Source organism: Bos javanicus, chromosome 11 (genome assembly GCF_032452875.1).
Source record: "Bos javanicus breed banteng chromosome 11, ARS-OSU_banteng_1.0, whole genome shotgun sequence".
Lineage (NCBI taxonomy): Eukaryota > Metazoa > Chordata > Mammalia > Artiodactyla > Bovidae > Bos > Bos javanicus.
In genome coordinates this window covers 85,985,509-86,010,634 of record NC_083878.1, presented here as the reverse complement: position 1 = coordinate 86,010,634, position 25,126 = coordinate 85,985,509, and the positions used below count along the sequence as shown (strand labels likewise).

The 25,126-nt window shown below is 51.5% G+C and overlaps 1 protein-coding gene across 10 annotated transcripts in view; it reads left to right on the top strand.

The window, feature by feature from the left end:
* The window catches only part of GREB1 (growth regulating estrogen receptor binding 1), a 135,204-nt gene that overhangs the window by 73,506 nt on the left and 36,572 nt on the right, over nucleotides 1-25,126 (top strand). For 9 of the 10 annotated variants that reach the window (XM_061433292.1, XM_061433294.1, XM_061433300.1 and 6 more), the window contains exons 5-16: nucleotides 5,341-5,523; nucleotides 7,367-7,510; nucleotides 8,880-9,008; nucleotides 11,837-11,950; nucleotides 12,476-12,619; nucleotides 14,344-14,529; nucleotides 17,556-17,906; nucleotides 18,983-19,111; nucleotides 19,771-19,899; nucleotides 20,525-20,722; nucleotides 21,349-21,529; nucleotides 23,478-23,673. In XM_061433292.1, coding sequence (XP_061289276.1) covers nucleotides 5,341-5,523; nucleotides 7,367-7,510; nucleotides 8,880-9,008; nucleotides 11,837-11,950; nucleotides 12,476-12,619; nucleotides 14,344-14,529; nucleotides 17,556-17,906; nucleotides 18,983-19,111; nucleotides 19,771-19,899; nucleotides 20,525-20,722; nucleotides 21,349-21,529; nucleotides 23,478-23,673 — 2,084 coding nt within the window. The remainder of the gene's footprint in view (nucleotides 1-5,340; nucleotides 5,524-7,366; nucleotides 7,511-8,879; nucleotides 9,009-11,836; nucleotides 11,951-12,475; nucleotides 12,620-14,343; nucleotides 14,530-17,555; nucleotides 17,907-18,982; nucleotides 19,112-19,770; nucleotides 19,900-20,524; nucleotides 20,723-21,348; nucleotides 21,530-23,477; nucleotides 23,674-25,126) is intronic. The other variant, XM_061433293.1, reaches the window with a different exon arrangement.

Below are 25,126 nucleotides of genomic sequence, written 5' to 3'. Positions count from 1 at the left end.
AGCTTCAGCCCCTCCGGCGGGAAGCGTAGAGGAAGTGGGGTCTTTGTTAATTGCTTGCCAAAAAGCCATCGGAGGTGGGTAACAAGGGCCGGCTGGTAATAACCCATGCTTTCTTCTTTTAAAATAACTTTATACTCTCAGCTTGCACACTTAGCACTGTTTAGGTTTCCTGCAATTAACCCTGATGGCTGCACAGGGCATGGTGGCCCAGCACCCCTCTGGGGCCGGGGCTCAGCACTTTTTAGTGACCTATAAAGGGGAGGCTCTGGAGTATCTTAGGAGAAAGTAACAGCTTTAAACCACCCCCCCCCCACCCCCAGCCCCCCATAATTTATAGAGAAAGTAGTGCTGGTTTTAGTGACTTTGAATCAACAGAGAGATTTCGGTCTGTGAAAGCGAAAAGACTAAAATGTAGGTGTGTGTTCCAGTTGTTTGATAGTAATTCATCGAAACTAGCTGATGGCTAAGACAAAGGAGAAGAAACCATCTATTACAGCTGTGTGTGTGCTTGCTAAGTCGCTTTAGTCGTGTCTGACTCTTTGCGACCCCATGCACCGTAGCCTACCAAGCTCCTCTGTCCATGGGATTCTTCCGGCAAGAATATTGGAGTGGGTTGCCGTGCCCTCCTCCAGGGGAATCTTCCTGACCCAGGGATCCAACCTGCGTCTCTTACGTCTCCTGCATTGGCTGGCGGGTTCTTTTCCACTAGTACCACCTGGGAAGCTTCCATCTATTACAGCTGGAATGTTCATTTCTGAGATGAGAGTAAATGAGCTGTTTGTTCATCTAGCAGGCAAATAATTATGCATTTATTATTATTCATAGTAATAAATAACTGAAGGTAGACTTTAAGTTCAGACTGGGGCCCCAAAGCCAAGTGGCACTTGGTCCTTCCCGGAAGCTCAGGGCCGTGGGAGGATACAGGCCAACCAAGACTTCCCTCAGAGATCCACATGCACAACCACAGAAATCGAAATTCTGGGAAATCTCTGGGCAACAGGCTCCCACCACGGGCTTAAGATGCTGTGGGATCCCCAAGGATGCATTGACTTCTGGGATGAGAGTGTCTCAGAGGGTGTCACCGGCGACGCACTTGGGTCCTAAAAAATGGGTGGATTACCAATTGGAGAAAGACAGCAGCAGCAAATGAACCTAAATAGCAGCCACTTTACTTCTCATGTGCTAATGACTATTGGAGTTAAAATGGAGTGAGTGAGTGAGTGTGTTACTACCTAGCACTGAGATATGAAGAAACAGAGGCATGCGCGATAGAATGAGGTGTGCCTGTCCTTACTGCCCTGGGAGGGCCAGCGTTTCCACTTTGATTTCTGAACCACGGAGGAGCCCCTTCTGGTTTGTGGCCCTCCCTCCCTGCCTCTGGAACGGAGCCGTGGTCCCATAGCCCACATTTGTCGTCGGACAAAGGCCTGTAACCTGTTTAGCCATTTCTGCAAAGGGATGGCAGTGCTGGCCTTGGCGAGGTGCTGGGAGCATCCTTGGATTTGCAGTTCTGTTTCTTACTCATCATCTTTGGTTTGACCTCAGAGTCAGGATCCCTTCCAGGGAGCTTGGAAGGTTTCTTAGGGCCTCATTCTTGGATGGCAGTTGAGCTGCTCAAGGTTCCCAGGTTGGAGACAAAAGAAAAAATAAAAACATTAGATTATAAACTAGGAAGCATTAGAAACGTGAAAACATTAGAAAACAAAAGCACATCAAAGTGTGTGCAGAGAGGCTAAGTGTTTGCTCTGCTAATTGTTTTATCTCCTCTCTTCTCCTTCCCTCCCAGTGTTTGCTGACTGTCTCTCCTGTGCTGGGCACTAGTTTGTATACGCACACGAATGCACACAGATACAACCCATACCTCCCCGTGGACATACATGCTCCCGGTCCTGTGGAAGGATGGGGATGGTTATAGGGAAAAATACAGATTTTAATAACTCTAACATTGTGGCCCCCCACTCCAGTACTCTTGCCTAGAAAATCCCATGGATGGAGGAGCCTGGTAGGCTGCAGTCCATGGGGTCGCTAAGAGTCGGACACAACTGAGCGACTTCACTTTCACTTTTTACTTTCATGCATTGGAGAAGGAAATGGCAATCCACTCCAGTGTTCTTGCCTTGAGAATCCCAGGGGGGAGCCTGGTGGGCTGCCGTCTAGGGGGTCGAACAGAGTCGGACACGACTGAAGTGACGTAGCAGCTTAGCAGCAACATTGAGGAAGAAGTTATAAGAGCTGTCAGCAATATAAAGTCCAGCATAGCAGTAGGAGGGATGGGAGGTAAAGCAGAGATGGGGGTGGTAGGCACTGGGGGCAGCCCTGGAGGGCATGCTTGTGCATCCTCACTCCGTTCTCATGCTAGAATTGAATGCGTCACTCTTTGGATCTGCTCTGGACAACCACTCAGTCCCTCTGTTTTCCCCATGGAAGGTTTAGCTGACCGACTGGTGGTTGCATGAGTTCAGCTGGGTGCTTCGTCTGGGCGACGGTGAATGGCAAGAACACCGTTGGTTTTCTCTGCATGTCAGTTTCCTTCATGTCCCTCTAACAACAAGTAAACATGAAGCACAGAGTTGGTATTTTTTTGGTACCTTAATGTATTCAGTACAGAGGGGATAGGAGTCTGGAAGGAAAAACTAACCTGTGTCTGCCTTCTTAGACCAAGAGATTTGTCTTTATTTCTAATGCCTTTTAAGGAATATTAAACTTGCTTGCAATAGAGCAGATAATCCAGGTTTCTGTAATGTTTGTTGTTTGGCCACTAAGTCATGTCTGACTCTTTGTGACCCTATGGACTACAGCATGCCAGGTTCCCCTGTCCTTCACTCTCTCCCAGAGTTTGCTCAGATTCATGTCTATTGAGTCAGTGATGCTATCTAACCATCTCATCCTCTGTCATCCCCTTCTCCCACCTTAAGTCTCTCCCAGCATCAGGGTCTTTTCCAATGAGTCAGCTCTTCGAATCAGGTGGCCAAAGGATTGGAGCTTCAGCTTCAGCATCAGTTCTTCTAATGAATATTTAGGGATAATTTCCTTAAATTGACTGGTTTGATCTCCTTGCAGTCCACGAAACTCTCAAGAGTCTTCTCCAATACCACAATGCGAAAGCACCGATTCTTCAGCGCTCAACCTTGTTTGTGGTCCGACTTTCGCATCTGTTCATGACTACTGGAAAAACCACAGTTTTGACGATTTGGACCTTTGTCAGCAAAGTGATGTCTCTGCTTTTTCATATGGTGTCTAGGTTGGTCATAGCTTTTCTTCCAGGAGCAAGTGTCTTTTCATTTCATGACTGCAGTCACTGTCCGCAGTGATTTTGGAGCCTGAGAAAATAAAGTCCCTCATAGTTCTGTAATATAGGCATCTTCTTTCTCTATGGGGAAATGTTTTGAACCTTCACTAACAGTAGTAGTCAGAGACCTCAGGACTGTCCCCTTTAAAAGCAGGGCTTACTCACAGAACCGCTTGGCCCTTTCTGGCCTATATCAAGATGCTCTTTGTAAACTTGTCATCCAGAGGATAAGATAAAACAAATTAGTCTCAGCTTCAGGGTCTCTCCTACCAAAGGACTTTGTTGCAAAGAAACCAGATGTACCAGTGAGTGAGGCAAGGTCATAGGGAAGGCCTTTGAGAGACAGTGAGCTTAAAGCAGAACGGTCTACCAGGTACAAAAGCTAAACCATCACGTTTTTCTTGTCTTAACCAACAGTTCTATTGATTCCGGCTTGAATGGACTTCACAGTTTAAGTCTTTCAAGCATGTTCTCTGGATTTTAATAGTTCATAAGAGGTGAAACTCCAATGCTTTGGCCGCCTGATGTGAAGAGCTGACTCATTTGAAAAGACCCTGATACTGGGAAGGATTGAGGGCAGGAGGAGAAGGGAACGACAGAGGATGAGATGGTTTGATGGCATCACTGACTCGATGGACATGAGTTTGAGTAAACTCTGGGAGTTGGCGATGGACAGGGAGGCCTGGCGTGCTGCAATCCACGGGGTCGCAGGGATTCGGACACAACTGAGTAACTGAACTGAACTGAACTGAAGAGGTGGTTTTGTCATCACCTCTGGAAGGCATCTTCTGCAGAGCCTCAGAGTTAAGCTCTGTCATCTCCCAGAAAGGTTCCCCTGGCCTTGGGCAGCAGGAACTGATACAAGCAGTCACCTTCTAGATGAGAGGCTTCACCATGGCTGCCGGGCCCAGTTTTCACTCGCCATGATCCTGGCCACACGTGATGAAGTACTTGATTTCTGCGATTTGTGGGGTCTACTTCCTTGATTCCTGGAGGGAATTTTGGACTCTCAAGAGGGCTCTCAGTGTATCCAGTCTCAGTGGTTTAATTGCTTTGAGATTCTATGATTGGCTGGCACTGAAGACCGTAGTGTGTTCATGCTAAGTCACCTGAGTCCTGTCCAACTCTCTGCGATGCTATGGGCTATATAGCCTGCCAGGCTCCTCTGTCCATGGGATTCTCCAGGCAAGAATATGGAATGGGTTGCCATTTCCTTCTCCAGGGGATCGTCTCCACCCAAGGGTCGAACCCGTGTCTCCTGCCTTGGCAGGAGGGTTCGTTACCCCTGAGCCACCTGGGAAACATAATTTCAAGTACTTAAGGCTTGTCCTTACTTATACTTTAATCAAAGTTCTTCCCCCAACCTCCATCCCCACCAACTAGAAACACTTTGTGTGCATATTACACAGAATATAGTCGCTTTATTTCTTCTGGTGATGCCAAATATTAAATAATTCCTTAATTCATGTGTTAGACTACAGTATAAACATTTATTGTTTATTCACTAAGTCGTGTCTGACTCTTGTAACCCTATGGACTATAGCCTATGAGGCTTCTCTGTCCGTGAGATTTTCCAGGTAAGAACACTGGAGTCGGTTGTCATGACCCCCTCCAGGGGATCTTCCTGGCCCAGGGATCGAACCTGCATCTCATGTCTCTTGCATTGGCAGGCGGTTTCTTTACCACAAGCACCGTCTGAGAAGCCCAAAGACCATGTGGACAAACCAAATTATTGCAGGTGCTCAGTGTGGACAGATGAATGGGACAGTTCTGTCCCATAGGATGCACAGGCTTTAAATATGCCCCTAAGCAAATGCTGTCTTCCATGCTTACCTGCGCTCGTGTCTACGACCCAGCGTCTCTTTGGTCAAGGTTTTTTGTTTGTGTCAGGGTCATCTTGACCCCTGGATGTGCGTGAGCTGGCAGCTACCTTTGCCCCTTGGACTTCTCTGGCTGGTGGTTCGGGACGTGAATGCCTAGTGAACGATGGTTCACTTGGAGGGGTCTTGGGTGTCAGGTGGGGACAATCCTGGTTTGTTTCCTCCCCCCAGGTTTCTCTGGGAATTGTGTCGGCTGTGGCAAGAAGGGCTTCTGTTACTTCACGGAGTTCTCCAATCACATCAATCTGAAGCTGACCACGCAGCCCAAGAAGCAGAAACACTTGAAATACTACCTGGTCCGCAACGCCCAGGGGGCTCTGACCAAAGGGCCTCTCATTTGCTGGAAAGGCTCAGGTGAGCAAGCTCTGTGGGGTGGGCCGTATGAAGGGGGCACCTCCAGGCCAGCCAGGGGCCTGTTGGCCCGACTCTGGGCCGAGACTGCTCTGCAGTGCACACGGTGGGCAAGAGGTCAGCCCTACGAAATCAAAATGCAATTTTGCCCTCCGGGCGTCCAGTTTACAGTATCAGTCTAATTATATGGGCGCTTTGAAAGCTGACACAGGGCCACACGGTGCCGTGTCTTCTTGTGGTAAGTGTCTGGGGCCAGATTCTCACCCGGGGGGGATTCTGTCCCCCAGGGATATTTGGTGATGTCTGAAGACACTGTTGACCATCATGACTGCAAGGAGCCCCTGGTATCTCATAGATGGAGGCCAAGGATACAGTGCCCGGGGCAGCCCTCTGCAGAGAATTGTGCAGCCCGGTGTCAATGGTGCTGAAGTTGCGAAGCCCTGACTTAGAGAAAGCTCAGCCCAGATAGCCTCCCTCCCTGCCCCGCAGCCCTGTCAACCACAAACAGAAAAGATCAGCTTCCTGGGGCTGGGGCTGGCAGAAGAGAGCGGGCTCCAGCTTTAGGAAGGGCCTCCCTCCATTCTTCTCTTCTGTCGCCCAATATCCTCCTGGCTGCAGTCATCTCTGGAGGCAGAGGGAGGGGCTGGATTTTCCAGACCCCACCGAGATAATGCCCCTTCTCCCATCAACCAACCGTGGAGGGACGTGTCCCAGAAGGGTTCTTAGCGAGGTGCCCAGGAGAGGCAGCCTCTTGTCCCTCGCTTGTCTGCGTCAGTGCTCTCTGGTCACCTGGAATACCCCAGCCAGCTTCTGTGAGTAGGAAAAAGGGGCTTCAGGAGGGGCTGGTTCTAGGCATTCATCCCCTGTCCCCTCCCATCATTCCTATCCTCCACGTCTCCTTTTCTTGCTTGCACGCATGCTCAGTCGCTCAGTCGTGTCCAACTCTTTGCGACTCTATGGACTGTAGCCCACTAGGCTCCTCTGTCTGTGAAATTCCCTAGGCAAGAATACCGGAGTGGGTTGCCACATTCCTCAATAATTTCTTGAGCTCCTACTATATACATGCCTGTCATTTTCTAGGTCCTGGAGAGGAAGTGGTTCTTCCCCTTGTGGGACCAGCCAAGAGTTCTTGATCATTTGCTGTGACCAAGCCCCTCTCAGGTTCGATACCTCACTGGGAGGTAATCTTCCCAATGGAGAGTGATTTAGGGGGTGGAGGAAAGTACTAGCTCTTCCTTTGTTGTTATTGTTGTGTTAGTCACTCAGTCATGTCCCACTCTTTGAGACCCCATGGACTGCAGCCCGCCAGGCTCCTCTGTCTGTGAAATTCCCCAGGCAAGAATACTGGAGTGGGTTGCCATGCTCTCCTCCGGGGGATTGTTCAGACCCAGGGATGGAACCCGGGTCTCCTACATTGAAGGCAGATTCTTTCCGTCTGGGCCACCAGAGAAGCCCAGCTGTTCCTTCACCTTTGAGTAATGCTGTTCGTCCCTTGGACTTGAAGCTCTCATTTGCATCATCTGTTTTTCCCGTAATGCTGTTTGTCCCTTGGACTTGGAGTTCTCATTTGCATCATGTGTTTTTCCCTTCTTCCCAAATGGTGACCACTGCTCCTGCTGCTGGCAAGAGGACTGTCCCTCAGGTGGCTTCCCCAGAGACCGAGCCTGGGGAATGGCCCCCACCCCAGCCCCCCGGCTGCACCAGAGCAGCGACGGGGAAGGCGTTGGCGCCCTTGCGGTTATCTCCATGCCTGGCTCTCCCACCGGGCGGGTTCTGGCCTCGGAAGTCATCGGTCGCTGTTGGGGAGGAGCAGGAGCTGACTGTCATGCGTGCCTCTTCTCCGCAGAGTTCAGAAGCCGGCAGGCATCCATGGGTGCGTGCTCCAGCTCTCTGTTCCCGCCGCTGGACAGCTCTGGGCCGCCGGCCCCCTTCCCTGGCGAGCCCGGTCCGGGGACAGCCCCGAGCGCCCCGCTGGGAGCCCCGCAGGCAGGTGAGGCGGTGGCGCAGTGCTGGAGGTGCTGGGAATCGGTTTTAGTTTCCCCAACTGAAAAATGGAGGCACGAAGATGCTCGCCGAGGCTATCATGGGCAGTAGGGTTTGATAGCTGGTATTTCTGCTTCGTGAACTTGGCCTCGGCCATGCAAAACACACCTGATAAGCACGACAGCTGATGGCAAGTAGACAGCCACCTCCTTCCCAAGGGCTCTGGCGGGGGGTTGGTGGTTGGGGGTCCTCCTGCCCAGGGGGATCTGCTGAGGGGCCCTGGGCCCCTGCTGCACGTGGCTCAGCATCCACAGTGAAGAGGCTGCACGTGAGTGGAGAATGCACCCCCCCCCCCAGAGGCCCCTGTCCTCCTTCCGCGTGGTATCTGCCCTCGTCCTCTCTGTGCCTGGGCCACCTGGGGCCTGGCACACTTGGGCAGCTTCAGGGATCAGTGTTTCTGCCCGAAGAATACCTGGGTGCAATTCCAGTGTTGCCGCCTCCTAGCTGAGAGATTTGGGGCAGCTCATTTTAACTCTGTGACTCTCCGTTTCCTCATCTGTACACTTGGAGAGAATCTTTTCTGTCTAATTTGCAGGGTGATTATAAAAATTAAATGTGATGACAGTGATAGCAAATACTTACTGCTTGCAAACTTCTGTTAACTCCCATCGTCCTCACAGCGGCTCTAATATTACCTGCATCCTCTACATGAGAAGGTGGATGCACAGGGAGGAGGTGTAATGTTCAGGAAGGTTGCACAGCGAGTTCGAGGCAGCGTGGGGCTCAGACAGGGGTCATCTGGTTTCAGAGCCTGCCCTTCAACCCCTCAACATAGGGGATGATCTGTGCTCCTCCTGACTCTGGAGTACCTTCCACATCATTCTGGCCCGTGTGGGTGACTTAGAGCAGAGCCCACAATTGCCCCCAGAATCCTCCTGAGGCCCGGGGAGCCCCAGATCCTGTGCATAGCCTGGCCCTGGGCGACGGCAAACCCAACTGCTTTCCTGAGCATGTTTGACGTGACCCTGAATCCAGGAGGGTGAGCGAGGGTGGGAGGAGGGTGGAGCAGGTGCAGGGGCGCTCCTGGAATCCCGGGGCCCCCACGGGCCCTTCTCTCACAGGGAGTGCTCAGTGGAGCATGTGTGGGAGCATGTGTCCTGTGTGTGCACGTGTGTGTGTGTGTGTGTGTGTGCATGTCTGTGTGTGTCTGCTTTTTCGGGGGGCTGGGGGGACAGAATCACTCTGTCAAGAGTCCTGACCCTTGACGGGCTGCATCAGTGGAAAGCTAATATGTTAAACGGAGGGAGAGCCATATCCTGTTTGCTGGACTCCCCGAGCATCCCATGGTCTTCTCCCCTCTTTGTCTCTGTTCTCAGGACCAGCCTCCGATCACCCCGCCCTAACCGCAGCCCTGGGTCCGGCTGTTTTCAACGGCAAAGATTCCCCGAAGCACCAGCCGCTGGTGAAGAACCGCCTGTCTGCAGTGCCACGTCCCTCGGCCTTAGGTAACCTTGACCGTCCTATTCGGGGTGAGGGGGCCTTGCTCTGCTCTGGGCCAAGGTGGTGGCGGGTGGGGGATGGGGGAGCCGCTACGCTGGGGCCCAGGAGCCTCCTGGAGTTGGAATGAGAGTCAGGCTGGATCAGCAGACACCTCCTGCGTCTCTGGGAGTGTGTCCAGCCCCCAGTGCTGGGGGTAGGGAGACGCATGGCTTCTGCCCCCAATCTGGGTGATGAATGTGCGCCAGGATGCAGTGGGAACCCGTTACGAGTGGTAACCTGTCTTCCTGTGGGCCAGTGACGTTCCCAGGAACGGTTATCATCACGCGCCCTGGGAGCCTAGTTACTCCGTGGAGCCTGGCCCGGAGGATGCAATGGGTGCTGGTAGAGAGAGTGGGCTTGCACCATTAGGGGAACGGCTGGAGCCTCGGAGTCCCGTGCCTGAGGCCTGCTGTGGGCAGGGTGGACTCTATTTCAAGAAACCGCTTCTGAAGCTACACGGAGTATGACAAGGACTCGGGGGCTCTGTGGTTCTCAGCTGAAATGCTGCCCCACATGGGACGGGATGGGGTGGGGGCAGAGTTGGGAGGGGGAGGTAGGAAACGTTCAGAATCCCTTTCTGCGTTGTCCTAGCTCGGGTTCCGGGTGTTGCAGTGCCTGCAGGGTGTGGGCTACAGTGAAGACTTGTCTCTTCCCAAATGCCAAATAGGGTCCCCCTTCCCAGCACCAGGACACATGGCCAGAAATGGTTGGTCCACAGGGGCAGCTCCTGGTGACATCATTTTGGGAGAGCTTTGGGGAAGATCCTCTGGAGGAGGGCATGGCAACCCACTCCAGTATTCTTACCTGGAGAATCCCATGGACAGAGGAGCCTGGCGGGCTACAGTCCATAGGGCCGTAATGTTGGACACATACTGAAGTGACTCAGGACACGTGCACCAGGAGCTTTGAGTCCGTGTAGAGGCAGTTAGCACCCCAAAGGAAGAAAACACCCGCAGACCTTCTGCCTTCATACCGAGGCTCCATCCCATTGCCCTTCCTCCTCTGGTAGTTTAACATGGCTTTTAGAGGAGCTGGCATCTCAGTCTGTGTGGGAGCTCTTCCCTGCTCTTGAGGACAGATGTTTGGGGAAATGAAGATGTAGTTCTAAATGACATCAAGGTGATAGAAGCTGCCGCAGAGGTTGTGGGGGTCAGAGGAGCCCACCTGTGGGAAACCTCTTTGCAAGCAAAGAACTTCATGTCTTTAAACGTTTTATTCATTTCGTTTCATTCATTTTCAGTCAGTCTAAAGAAGAGGTGAAAATAACTTTGGGTTATTTTTAAGAGACTCGAAAGCAATAATTCTCAAACAGCAGCACGTCTAAGGATAACCAGGGGTGCTTGTGACCAAGTGTTTCCTTTCATTTCTGGAGATCTGCTTCTGTAGGTTGAGGTGTGCCCAGGAGCACTTGGAACAAGCTCCTCCTGGTTCTGTCCAGCTTTGTCTCTGGCTAGATTTGGAGAAACACTGCTCTAAACCAGTGGTTCTCAATCCTGGTTGTGGTTTAGAATCACCAGGAGCTCAGGGAGAGGATGGGAGGTGGAGTGGGTCATCGGGAGGTGTGTGGACATGCTGGGGTTCTGATTTCCTTGGGAGAGGGTTGCATCCAGGAATAGAACGTTTTAAATTTAAACTTTATATAATGCGTCATGGTTGAACATAGAGCGCTAAAGGTAAGGGAAATTTTGTGTCAGATTGGTCCCCAAAAATGTGGTAACCAATTCTTGGTATTTTGAAGAATCCAAGAACAGAGCATGATGAGTCATGCTCACGCTGTTCTGGTGTGGGCAGGATGACTCATCAGTGGCAGTGGGTACCAGCTTCTGTTCCCCCGGATTTTTTTAGCCTGAAATTAGCTTTCAGGGCTGGGGTGGGGAGAGGTGCACAGGTGGATCGGTACTGCCCCCGAGTGGTGAAACTGCGGTGGTGGGTTGACTGCCGCTGGGGCTTGTCTACAGAAACAAGTATTAATTTACTGGGATGTGGAGACGATGATGGACTTCCTCGTAGTTCAGACATAAAGAATCTGCCTGCAATGCGGGAGACCTGGGTTCGATTCCTGTGTTGGGAAGATCCACTGGAAAAGGGATAGGCTACCCACTCCAGTATTCTTGGGCTTCCCTGGTGGCTCAGTTGGTAAAGAATCCGCCTGCAATGTGAGAGACCTGGGTTCAAACCCTGGATTGGGAAGATCCCCTGGAGAAAGGAACGGCTACCCACTGTAGATGAGGATCTGGACTTGGTAGCTACCATTTATTGGCCTCAGACTCTGTGCCTTACATATATTCTCTTTAATCTTGATCGAGTCACCTTTCAGAGTAGGTTTTATGATCCCATTGTAAAGATGAAGGAGGTAAGGCTCGGAGAGCTAAAGCCTAGACACTGACACAGCTTTGGAATGAAACATTTATAGAGGTCGACAGGATACTTCTTTAAGCCTAGATGCTTCCTCTAGACTGCTTGTTAGTTGCTTAGTTGTGTCCGAGTCTTTGCGACCCCATGGACTGTAGCCCACCACGCTCCTCTGTCCGTGGGATTCTCTGGGCAAGAAGGAGTTGGTTGCCATGTCCTTCTCCGGGGGATCTTTCAGACCCAGGGATTGAACGGGCTTTTCTGCATCACAAGCAGATTCTTTACCCTGTGAACCACTAGGGAAGCTAAAATGCACTAGATGCTAAAATGCAGTGTAAAGCTGTGCTTTAAAAAAAGTAATAAGTGTCCTCCAGCTCAGGGGAACATTTTGCTGAAGCACGTCTTTGGTGACCGCCTAATTCACACTCTGAACGTTGTCTAGGTATCTTATCTAACTCCGGCCCTCCCAAAAAACGCCACAAAGGCTGGTCTCCAGAATCTCCATCAGCTTCGGATGGTGGCTACCCCCAGGGAGGGGGGAACAGAGCCAAGTATGGTAAGTGATGGAGCCCTGCCCCAGATGCAAGGCTCCAGCACTGGTGGTGGTGTGTGTGTGTGTGTGTGTGTGTGTGAATGTGTGTGTATGAGCATGTGCATGTTCACATGTGCATGTGTGTGTGTGTACTCACATGCTTTCATATGTATGGGTGAGAAAATTCTAGGGAGGCACACTTGAGTATAACAAGATTCTCTTTCTCATGTATTAGACTTGCTTCACAAAGCCCAGGATTCCTGTACAGTATTGAGTTTCCTGATCTTAGAGGAATTTTTTCTAAAAGGCGTGCTTATCACTTGGCAGGGACACTGAAGAAGAGAAAACTGGGTTGTTCAGTGGGGAAGGGGGACCCGGTGACCTTTAAGGTCTTTTGACTCAGGAACCTGTGGTTCCCAGACTTGGGTGCTCCCGGAGGTGCAGGGAAGGTCACGTTGTAGCAGGTGTGTCGGCTGGCCTGATGTCAGGTCTGCCGGGGGTGGATGCCCTGTCTGACGTATCCTCTTCACGCTCTCGGTATGTCCCTAGAAAGCGCAGGTGTGACCTGCATGCCCCAGGTCGGCTTGGTGGGACCGGCTTCAGTCACCTTTCCCGTTGTGGCTTCCGGAGAACCAGTGTCCGTTCCCGACAACTTGTTGAAGATATGCAAGGCCAAGCCAGTGATCTTTAAAGGCAAGTACAGCAATGCGCCGGGGGCGGAAGGTCGGGGAGCCCAGGGATACAGACAACATGACACATCATCCCAGTCTGACTCCACACCAAGTTGTCCTCCTGGGAAAACTTCTAAAGCCGTTTCCAGGGCAATGAGAGAACCAAGCAGAAAGGTCACTGGGGTAGCCCCTGATCAGACGCCACAAGTTCAGAGCCCATCACTGTTTTCCGTGGGACAGCCCTGTTCCGTGACGACCATTTGCTTGTTCGTTTGTTCTAACCCTTTTATCTGGGCCCCGCTGTAGCATCTTTGTGCCTCTTTTATGACAAATGTCACATCCTTCCCCTAAGAGTAATTCTTTTGCTGCCTCTGATAAACCAGAATGTTTGTGAGCGGTGCTCCCCAAATTGTGGTTCCTGGACCAGCAAATACAGCATCGCCCAGGAGTTCAGTAGAGATGTAAATTCCCAGGCCCACCCATCCCAGAATCATAACCAGGCCTGAGTTGGAATCAGAGGCTCTGTGGTGGGGTCTGGCAGTCTGTGTTTTTGGAAGCCTTTCAGGGGACCCTAGCGCACCCTCAGGTTTCGGAAACAATTTTCTTGAGGCTGTGAACTGTGTCCCAATCTAACCCTGGAGCTGAGTGTGGTGTCTGCACACAGCACACAGCAGGCGTCTACTCAGTGTGTGTTTGGTGAATAAACGGAGGCCGTCTGAGTACACGATACCATGCAGGCACTTACCACATTTAATCATCTCAGCAATTGCACGAGGGTTTGATATCTTCACCTTGTTTTACACATGCAGAGACCGGGGCTTGGGGAAGTGAAACTTCTTGCTGAGGATAACCTAGTTAATAAATAGATCTGGCCTGGGTTGTCCTGCCTCTGAGGGCTGCCATCAGAATTAATCTTGTACCATTTGCTGAAGCATTTGTCAAGTTCTGTCAATGTTTGGAGTCTCTGATCTGTACAGTGGTTTATTTTCCTAACTCAGCTCATCAAGGAGTCCTGGGGGGCTGGGAGGCACAGGTGATGACTGAGCAGCTTTAGTAATTCTCTCTGGGCCTTATGTGCTCAGCTGTAAAATAAGAAATTGAACTAAATCAGGGGTCTTCAATGTCCAGGATCTAATGCCTAATGATCAGAGGTGGAGCTGATATAATAATAATAGAAATAAAGTACACAATAAATATATTGCTCTTGAATCATCCCCACACCATAATCCCGCCCCCACCCTGGGTCTGTGGAAAAATTGTTTTCCATGAAACAGATCCCTGGTGCCAAAAAGGTGGAGACTGCAAATGAATAAGCAAGTGCTGCAGCCCCTGTCAGTTACCAGAGCAGGTGCACAAACCAGCACGGGCTGAGAGTTCAAGATTTCCCCAGAGGAGCTTGAGTTGCCTCAAGTGCAGCTGGCTTGCATGTTTTCACTCCCTTGCATGCACAGACCCCCAGGCTTCCCTGCTGGCTCAGTGGTAAAGAATCTGCCTGCAATGCAGAAGGCGCAGCAGACGCAGGTTCGATCCCTGGGTGGGGAAGATTCCCTGGAGGAAGGCATGGCAACGCCCTCCAGTATTCTTGCCTGGAGAATCCCATGGACAGAGAAGCCTGGCGGGCTATGGTCCACGGAGTCACAAAGAGTTGGACACGACTGAGCGACTGAGCAGGCACGCATGCACATGTGGAGACCACCCGTTGTGCCTGAGGCCAGTTGCCAAGCCATGCCATGTCCCCTCCCCCAGGCCACGGGAACTTCCCCTACCTCTGCGGCAACCTGAACGACGTGGTCGTGAGCCCCCTGCTGTACACGTGCTACCAGAACTCGCAGTCCATCTCCAGAGCCTACGAGCAGTACGGGGCCTCCACCATTCAGCCCATCTCGGAGGAGATGCAGCTCCTGCTGACCGTCTACTATCTCGTCCAGCTGGGTGAGTCCCCTCCCATTTTTCGGGAACCACTGGTGGAATAATTGCTAAAGGAGGGACGTGCACACGGCCTGATCATGGACCCTCACTCAGAGCCCTTCTGAAGACGGCCTCTGTCATCAGGTCACTGCAGTGGTCACCACCTGAGGGGCTGGGATGGCAGTGAGAATTCAAATAGATTTCCTGGGACTTGCCTGGTGATCCAGTGGTTAAGAATCTGCCTTGCAACGCAGAGGACGTGGGTTCGATCCCTGGTTGGGGAGCTAAGACCCCACGTGCCACAATGAAAACCTGATGCAACCAGATAAATTTTTTTTTTTTTCAAAAGTGATTTCCCTGCCATTCTAGGTGAAGAGATATAGCAGGAATACCACAAAGGCTCTGCCCTCAAGGATTCTAGTGGGAGAGAAAAAATACAGTAAACAAGAGGAAATGAAGCAATGGGAGTGGGGTGGGGGTTGTGGGCTGATTCAGGTCGTCAGGAAAGGCGTCTCTGAGTTGAGACCTGAGTGATGAGGAGGAGCCAGGCTTGTGAAGATCTCAGGGAGGCAGGGTCGGGGGGGCAGGCCAAGGGCCAAGGGGTGGGTGGGAGCGTGGCGCCCCAGGTCAGCGGGAGCCAGGGCAGCCACCCAGTGAGAGCCTGAGAGTGAGGGTGTTGTCAGAGAGCCGGCAGGGCCTCAGGCTAAGGTCAAGAGTCTGTATGTCGGACTCGGTGAGAACAACTTGTGTTTATCTGCTCAGGCTGCCGTAGCAAAATACCACAGGCTGTGCTTAAGCCACAGAAGTTTTATCTTCTCATAGTTCTGGAGGCTGGAAGTCCGAGGTCAGAGTGGCCTCATGGTGGGGTTCTGGGGAGGCCCTCTCTTCCTGGCTTGTGGAAGATGGCTGTGTCCTCCCCTGGCCTTTCCTTCATGCCTGTGTGTGGGGACAGAGGGTGAACTCCGAAGTTGCTTCCTTTTCTTATAGGGACACCCATCCTATTGGCCTAGGACCCCACCCTTATGAACCCACCTAACCTTAGCTACTTCTTTAAAGGCTCTCTCACTAAATATAGTCACATTGGGGGTTAACACTTCAATGTATGAATGGACGGGGACACAATTCAGTCCATAGCAGCACTGGAATGCTTTCAGGCAGGGGACAGATACGATCTGGGCTTCCTTGGTGGCTCAGATAGGTAAAGAATCTGCCTGCAATGGAGGAGACCCGGGTTCAATCCTTGGTTCAGGAAGATCCTCTGGAGAAGGGAATGGCAACCAACTCCAGTATTTTTCCCTGGGAAATCCCCTGGACAGAGGAGCCTGGTGGGCTACAGTCCATGGGGTCGCAAAGAGTCAGACACGACTGAGTGACTTTCAGTTTCAGATACGATCTGACTTCATTTCATTAATGGCCTAGAATTGAGGGCTGGCTGATGATTGACCATTGGGTTGGGGCATGTGGAAACCACTGGCAACCCAGGTGGGTGGAGATATGAGGAGAGTGGGGACAAAACCCATACTGGAATGGGTCAGAGGGGATGGAGGTGAGGAGACAAGCATGGTGAGTGTGGGCAGCTCTCTCAGTTGCTTTGATGGGTGGTGGTGGTTCTGGAAGGGGCTGTGGGCTCCAGGGAAAAACTTTAAAAAGACAGGAAATACAACAGCTTATCTAATCCAGTTTTGGCGTAGCCCCATGAGGAAGTGGTGTGATCCCTGTTTTTTCAGATCAGAAAGCTGTATCCTAAGATAGCTCAAGGCTCCACAGCTGGTGCTGGGTGTAGCTGGATGGGGACACGTTTTCTAAATCAAATTGTGGCTCTCTTTCCTTGGCTCACTCAAATGTAAAGTTCTGACATGTAAACCAGAAAATAGCTAATAGGGAAAAATGTTGAAAATACTCAGTCTCACTAGTTGTCAAAGAAGTACAAAGTTAACAAATCAAACAAGTGGAGTTTTTCTCAATTCAGTTGATGATAAGTACCCAAACGATGGTATCCACTAGAACTAGGGGTGCAGTAGAAGCCAGGTTGTTGTGGTTTGTTAACGTCATGGTAAGTTGTCACATTGAGACCATCTGGAGACAGTCTGATGATGTGTTACCAGTCAGCTCTGTAGGTCCATTTAGGCTCAGGAAGTTATGTCCTTTGCATAAAGCAGTGTCCTGCAGAAGTATTTTTGAAGGTGCTTACTCAGAAGCAATGCAAGGGTCAATGACAGATCAGTGTTGCTAAGTCTGTGATGGCACTTTCAAGTCATGGGATATCACGTGCCTGGTTATAATGCTGTGTGTGAAAGCTGTAAACGTCATGATTGTGGTTGGATGCTGGCATGATGGTAAGGAGGCAAACACACCCTGAAGTCATTTCCCCACAATCGTTAACAGTGATTTAAACCCATTATAGTGATTAAAAGGGCTTCCCTGGTAGCTCAGATGGTAAAGAATGTGCCCACAATGCGGGAGACCCAGGTTCGATCCCTGGGTGGGGAAGATCCCCTGGAGAAGGGAATGACAACCCACACCAGTACTCTTGCCTGGAGAATTCCACAGACAGAGGAGCCTGGCAGGCTACAGTTCATGGGGTTGCAGAGAGTCAGACATGACTGAGGGACTTTCAGTTCAGTTTACAGTGATTTAAGACTCTGATGCTGGCAAAGATGAGGGCAGGAAGAAAAGGGGTCGACAGAGGATGAGATGGTTGGATAGCATCACTGCCTCATTGGACATAAGCTTGAGCAGGCTCCTGGAGATAGTGAAGGACAGGGAAGCCTGGTGTACTGCAGGGGTCGCAAAGAGTCAGACAGGACTGAACGACTGAACAACAAAAAATTCCAGCGCGTGGGGGAGAAAAGGCTGAGAAGCACTCAAAAATATTGGTTCTTTTAGGCTGATGAGATGAGGGCTGTATTTGCAGCCTCCCTCTATTTTGGATGTTGATCATTCAGACTGTATCAGGTGGACATTGGGGTACAGCGCATCTCCCCAGCACTGCCCCGCGGTGTGGGCGGGGTAGGCGCTGAAGCCCCTCCCACCCGCCTTGTGGTTGCCAGCGGCGGACCAGGTGCCCCTGATGGAGGACCTGGAGCAGATCTTCCTGCGGTCGTGGCGCGAGTCGCATCTAACGGAGATCCGGCAGTACCAGCAGGCGCCGCCCCAGCCCTTCCCACCTGTGCCGGGTGCTGTGGCGCCGGTGACCTCCGCGCAGCTGCCCTGGCTGGCCGGCCTGGCTGCCAGCTCCTGCAACGACAGCGTGCACATCATCGAGTGCACCTACTCTCTGGCCGAGGGCCTCTCCGAGATGTTCCGGCTGCTGATCGAGGGCAAGCTGGCCAAGACCAACTACGTGGTGATCATCTGCGCCTGCCGCAGCGCCGCCATCGACTCCTGCATTGCTGTCACCGGTGAGGCTGGGCCCTCCACTGAGATGCTTCTGGTAACCCCCAGAAGCCCCCCAACCCCCACCTGGCTGTTGGCTTCTCGAGGGCCTGGGGTTTGCATCAGCGCTGGTTAGTAACTGCAGTTAACACTCAGCCGCCCCTGATGTGCCCTGAATAGCATGCTTCTGGAAAATGCTATTCCTCCTGGAATGAAAGGTGGTACATTTCTGGTTTCTCTGAGAGACTGAGGGCAAGTTCGGGGTCTGTATAGACGCAGGGAAACCCCTCCGCACCCGCCTTCCCCGCCCCACCCCCCCCACCCCCACCTGTGATCAGTGACTCCATTCCTCAGCATCTTCAACTACATAATGGAGAGAAAAAATAATGACCTTACTGGGTTGTGTGGGTTAACGAGGCTGTCAGCTAATTAACTATAAAAACACTTATTGAAGCCCTACTATGTGCAGCCACTGTCCTGGGGGCTGGGGATACAGTGATGTCCTGCTTTCCTGGAGCCAGTGTGCTGGTGGAGAGGCAGATGAGGGGGCGGGGGTGGGGGGTGGGGATGTCCCCGGGGGAAGTGGGGAAGTGTGGAGGATCGCAGATGAGGGGGCTGATTTCAGATTGCTCCTCTGCGGGGTCCTCGTTATCTCTTGTCATTCCTTCATCCTGAACGCCTTCTGTGTTTTTTAAATAAATTCTTTACATTGATTTGAGTAGTACAGTACCTTCAGTACTGGAGTCTTCACTGCATGAGGCATTGGGCTGCACATTTCATAAACCTTGCCCTGTTTCGTCCTCACGATAGTCCTGTGAAGTAGATAGAGCTGCCGGCCATGAATTCCAGATGAGGAAGTTGGGTCGGCCTGGGTTACACAGCTGGTTAAGTGGGGGAGAGAGTCAGGTTCCAAACTGGGCTCTGGGGCGTGTGTACCATTCATTCATTTCACCAGCAGCAGGAAGCCCTGCTCTTAGCCAGGCGTGGTGCTGGGCTTGGAGGATGGAGGGAGAAAGGGATGCAGGCACAGACTCTGCCATCGAAGAACTCATGCGCTAATTCTAAGCAGAGGGCCCCGTCAAAGCTGTCATTTGTTTTCCAGGAAAATACCAAGCCCGGATTCTTTCTGAGAGCCTTCTCACCCCGGCTGAGTACCAGAAAGAAGTCAATTATGAGCTGGTTACTGGGAAAGTGGACTCGCTAGGGGCCTTTTTTAGCACCCTCTGTCCAGGTATGCTTGTAGTCAGACAGGTGCAAGTCACCATACACTGATGAGACAGAAATAAACACAGATACAAGGGGGAGGCCGTCTCAGAGCTCATCCCCGTGAGCTGCCGAGGCTGGCCTGGATTTAGACGTGCGGTGGCCCTTCCATGGTGTGGGGTCTCTGGCTAGCTGATTCCTGCTCTGGCTGTGTGGTGTCTGTCCTTTGAGGGCATACGCAGGCCTCGTGCATGGTCCTCTCTACCTCCATGGCTCTGTCCATCACCCTCTTGCCTCCCCCTCTCAGTTGCTTAAAGCCTCTTGTTGGAGAAGTGTATTCTCTGTGCTTCATTCCTTGTGTTCCAAGCTTTGAGTGCCCATCTCCCTTCTTTTCCTGGCTACTCGCCCTTCAAGAGTCACCTCATTTCCTCCCAGAAACCTTTGCTGTCCTCTCCTTCTCCAGGATGAGCTCAGACCCCTACCTCCTGCTCTAAAACCCACTGGGTCATGTCATTTTCCTGAGGACATCTGCCTGCCTTGGCTGTGGGCTCTCTCACAGGATGGGCCACCCTATCTCTGGTGCCCCAGGCCCCGGACAGTGCCTAACACACAGAGGTTGTTCCCTTGATGCTGAGTTTCCCTGAGATGGAAAAACCCATTTCTGATGTTCTCTCTGTTTGGGGGCAGAAGGCGACATTGACATTTTGCTGGACAAATTCCATCAGGAAAATCAAGGCCTTGTTTCTTCCTCACTTACTGCCTCCTCTGTCACCAAGTCAGCATACCTGGATGTCAGCGGGGCACCTGCGTGCACAAGTGAGTGGTGCTGGGGAGCGGTGGCCAAGCTCCAGGCTGGGGGGCAGCATCCCGGGGCCTCCAGGGTCTGCAAGGAAGCACAGTTCGAGGCACACCCAGTGGAAAAGGTGTTTCCCTAGCATCAAAATAGACCTAATACCTAACTTTCATTTTAGTCTTTAACAAGAACAGTCTTATTTTACCCTGAAATGTACATCTGTACACTTTCCTTTCTCTGAGTTGATTTCTCGTTTATCAATGCACTGTTGGAATGTTTTATTCATGCTATGTTCCTAAGGGGCTCTGCTGGTCTCCTCCTCTTCCTGAGAACCTGTAGCCTCTTCGGAAGTACAGTCTCAGCATCAGCTTCCCTGGGATCCCGTCCTTGTCCCCTCCAGGTGGAGTAGGTCTCAGCCCCTGGGATCCCCGAGTGCTGTTCATCTTTTAATTTTTAAATCAGGAATAGGGTGTGGCATGACCAGCATGGTGCATAGCCCAGAGCAGGAACTCAGTGAATGCTGGTCTTTTCCCGTTCCCTCATCCCTGTGTGGGCCTAATGGGGCCCTTGCTTGAGTCCCCCGCAGAGTCCAGGGCTGTAGCGGTCTGCTCACGGTGCACCTCACCCTAACGGGGGCTCTGGTTCCAGGTTACCATCTGGAGCCGCACCGCATCCGGCCCTTCCAGCTGGCTGTGGCCCAGAAGCTCCTCTCCCACGTGTGTTCAATCGCGGATTCCAGCACCCAGAATCTGGACTTGGGATCCTTTGAGAAGGTGGACTTTCTGATTTGTATTCCACCCTCAGAAGTGACTTACCAGCAGACCCTCTTCCACGTCTGGCATTCAGGTATGGGCCCTTTTGGGGTTTCCCTAGTGGTTCAGTGGTAAAGAAGCCGCCTGCAATGTAGGAGCCACAGGAGACATGGGTTCGATCCCTGGGTCGGGAAAATCCCCTGGAGGAGGGCATGGCAACCCACTTCAGTATTCTTGCCTGGAGAATCCCATGGACAGAGGAGCCTGGCAGGCTACAGTCTATGGGGTCACAAAGAGTTGGACATGACTGAAGCAACTTAACACGGCATGTCACAGGCCTTTCATGGAGTGTCTGATGTCTGTCTGGGTGCAGAAGCTCTGATGTACCTACATTCAGATTTGGATTCTAACATCATCTTTGCTTCTGAAGCAGAGGGTATAGTAGCTCATGAAGCTGATGCCTGGAGGAAGCCAATTGTTCATGATTTTATAAACTGTTAAAGGCAAGGCATCACTAGAATATTCCCTCTGTTTCACTCAAGTCAGTGAACTATATTCTGGTATCTGGCCTCCTGACTCATGCATAACTCCTCCATCCCTGTAGCCTCTGGGCACAGCTTGAAGCCTGCCATGTGGGAGATCCTGCTCAAGGGTCTGTTGATGACTCAGAAACCTCACAGCCATGTTTGGAGCTACTGATGTATTTTCACTGTGTTGCAGGGGTTTTGCTGGAGCTGGGCTTGGAGAAGGAGCACGTGACCAGGCAGAGGGTGGAGCAATATGTTCTGAAGCTCGATGCCGAAGCACAGACGAAGTTCAAGTCCTTCCTGCAAAACTCCTTTCAGAATCCGCACACACTCTTCGTCCTCATCCACGACCATGCCCACTGGGATCTTGTGAGGTTAGACTGGCTGTGGCATAGGGCAGGGCTGGCGTTTCCCTTATTTGAATGAAAATGTGTGGATCATATGGGTTTCCCTGGTGGCATAGTGGTAAAGAATCTGCCTGGCGATGCAGGAGACGCAGGTTTGATCCCTGGGTCAGGAAGATCCCTTGGAGAAGGAAGTGGCAATCCACTCCAGTATTTTTGCCTGGGAAATCCCATGGACAGATAAGCCTGGCGGGCTACAGTCCATGGGGTTGCAAAGAGTCAGACGTGACTCAGCGACTAAGTGTGCATGCACACAACGTATGGATAATATTTGCGACAGTGGGTGTAAGTGTTAAAAAGATGAATGATGTTGGGGGCTTGGCATTTGTCAGCAGGTGCTGTGGGGCTGTTTCAGACCATAGGGCCAGAAGTTAGCTGAGGGGTCATCTCAGGTGGTCTCTGGTGGTGGTTTAGTTGCTAAACTGTGTCTGACGTTTGAGACCCCATTGACTGTAGCCTGACAGGCTCCTCTGTCTGTGGGGTTCTTTAGGCAAGAATACTGGAGTGGGTTGCCATTTCCTTCTTCAGGGGATCTTCCCGACCCAGGGATCAAACCCCGGTCTCCTGCATTGCAGTATGGATGAAGTATGGATTCTTTACCAACTGAGCTATGAGGGAAGCCCTAAAAGGCCTCTAAAAGGGATCATTATGGAAACTGGAGCAAGTGGGCATCTTGCTCAACATTGCAGGCTGGGGGAGGGGAGAAGGGTGGCAGGGGCAGAACAGTGGGTACTGCACTGGTGCCAGAAAGGGACCCAGATGGGAGGAACTCTACCCAACCCCTTCTTGACCGAGCCTCATAGCTCTGGACCATGTGGGTCACAACTGCTGCCCTTCCCAAGGTGATTTCACTTAGTTGGCTCAAATGAACATAAATCTGGATGAATTTCAGATAGTCTCAAGCTTGGAGTCTGGCAGGGTTCCTGGGCATTTCCGTGAGACTGGGGTTGGGTGTTTAGACACTGCCCCTGACCTGGATGAGGAGGGAGGGAAGATGATGGGTCAGACCTCGGAGGAAGGCTCTGATTTACAGCTGGTGCAGAAGCACAGGGCTGGCCAGAACCTTAAAGTTCACCCAGGTAAAGGGTGTCCAGTCTAGCACTGGGCGAATTTGAACATTCTGAGTTGTATAAAAAGCTATATTGTCCGTTTTCCTTTGGTGGGTAGGTTTTTCCGAGTGGTGACCTGCCACCCAAGAGGTGAGGCACTGATTTTTTTTTCCCATCCCCCTCAATTTACAGAAGACAACACTTGGGCCCCCTGTCCCACAGAGGAAGGCTAAGAGGCGACTCTCTTCTTTGCCTCTGTCCAAAGTGCTTCCTATTGGTGGTCCTATGCTGTAATATTTGGTAGAGAATGTACCATTTTGGGTCCTCTTTGGATCAATTCAAGGTCACAGGACTTTAGAGGAAAGAACTTAAGGAGATGGGTGTACAATCAGGTTGGCCCAAGGGAGAAAAGGCGACTCGTTGACGGCTGGGTGAGCGTCCCCGTGCTAGAGAAGCAGGTGGACTGTATTGTGGACGCACTTCTCTGTAAACACTGCTCCCCAGCCAGGCTTTTAATAGGTCGTGATTGGGGAGTCCCTGACAGGTACCTGAAGTGCACTCAGATTTTTTTCTTTTCTTTTTTGGCCACACCCTATAGCTTGCAAGACCTTAGTTCCCCAACCAGGGATCGAACCCATGCCCTTGGCCTTGAAAGCAAGAAGTTGTAACTACTATACTGTCCGGAAATCCCACTGGGATTTTTCTTTAAAATTTCATTTTCCTAGTCAAGGGCAGAGTTCTAAGCTTTGGTTGTTGGTAGCATTGGGGGTGCTCATTATCAACTGATCCAAATGTTTGATCCTGGTCAGGTGACAGGACAACGCTGGTCATTCCACTTACCATTTCTTCTCCTCCTTTTCCTCCCTCAGTAGCGCTGTTCATAACCTCTACTCCCAAAGTGACCCGTCTGTGGGGCTGGTAGACAGATTGCTCAACTGCAAGGAGGTGAAGGAGGCCCCCAACATCGTGACACTCCATGTGACCTCCTTCCCGTACGCGCTGCAGACGCAGCACACCCTCGTCAGCCCCTACAACGAGATCCACTGGCCGGCCTCCTACAGTGACGTGAGTGCCTGGGTGGCTGGGCCCGCTGCACTCGTGACCTTGGGCTGGGAGAGGTTCTGTTCAGTAAAGATTTGACTGATGCGCCCAGCTGGGGGTCAGTGGGTTCCAACTCCAATTCTTTGATTCTACCCAGGGTTGGAGTTAAACCCTTCTTGGTCTTTGGAAACCTTCCTGCAGTGCACTTCCTGGCTTCCACCTTAGGAGCTCATAAGGGAGTGCGCTTGGTTTGTTGTTTCTCTGGTGGCTGAAGCTCTCAGTCTCCTGGTGTTGGACATTGAGGCTTCTAGGGCTTTGAGGACTTGGGGTGACTCTCAGTTTGTCTAGAAGTGTTCCTATTTTTCCTGTCCTTGCCTCCTTCAGCAGTGAGGTTCGAAATCTCCTTTCTCAAACTGAACACACATCCACAAACCCTAGTGAGTTTTATTTCAGCTTATCATCTGCCATTTTCTCACCAAAATAGAAGACAGCAGTCATTCTTGTACTGTGAAAACTCTGGATGTTTGGATTCTGCCTAATTATACAAGCAAGCGGTAGACATCACGTTCTGGACTTTTTCGAAGCATCTCGGAGTCACCGAGCAACCTCTAAAGGTGCTGATGCTTGGTTTGCAGCCAACTGACTCAGAATCAGAGGTAGAGACAGCAGCTGGGAACTTCCCCGGTGGTCCAGTGGTTAAGAATCTGCCTTGCAATGCAGGGGACGAGAGTTTGATCCCTGGTTGGGGAACTAAGATCCTACATGCCCTAGAGCAACTAAGCCCATGCGCTGCAACCACCAAGTCTGAGCGCCACAACTGGGGAGTCTGTGAGTCCCAAAGAAAGATCCTGCATGCTGCAATTAACACCTGACAGCCAAATATGTACACATATATACATACATGGTGACGGCAGTTGTTTTCATGCAGTGCTTACCATGAGCCTGGCAGACAACGTTCAAAGTGCTTTATCTCATGAACTCAGATAAGACGCAGATGCTACATTGATTTCTGATTTACAAATAGGGAAGATGAGGCAGAGGGGATGGGTTAAGCCACTTACCTAAAGCCATGCATCTGGAAAGTTCTAGAGCCAGACTAGGATATAACCCAGTCTGGCTGACTCCGTGGTCCTCACCCTTAACCCTTGTGCTACCTTAGGATATAGTTCATGGTAAAGAATCTACCTGTAAAGCAGGAGACCCCAGTTTGATTCCTGTGTTGGGAAGAGCTGCTGGAGAAGGGATAGGCTGGCTACCCACTCCAATATTCTTGGACTTCCCTTGTGGCTCAGCTGGTAAAGAGTCCGCCTGCAATGCTGGAAACCTGGGTTCAATCCCTGGGTTGGGAAGATCCCCTGGAGAAGGGAAAAGCTACCCACTCCAGTATTCTGGCCTGGAGAATTGCGTGGACTGTTTAGTCCATGGGGTCGCAAAGAGTTGGATGTGACTGAGCGACTTTCACTTTCACTTTCGTACT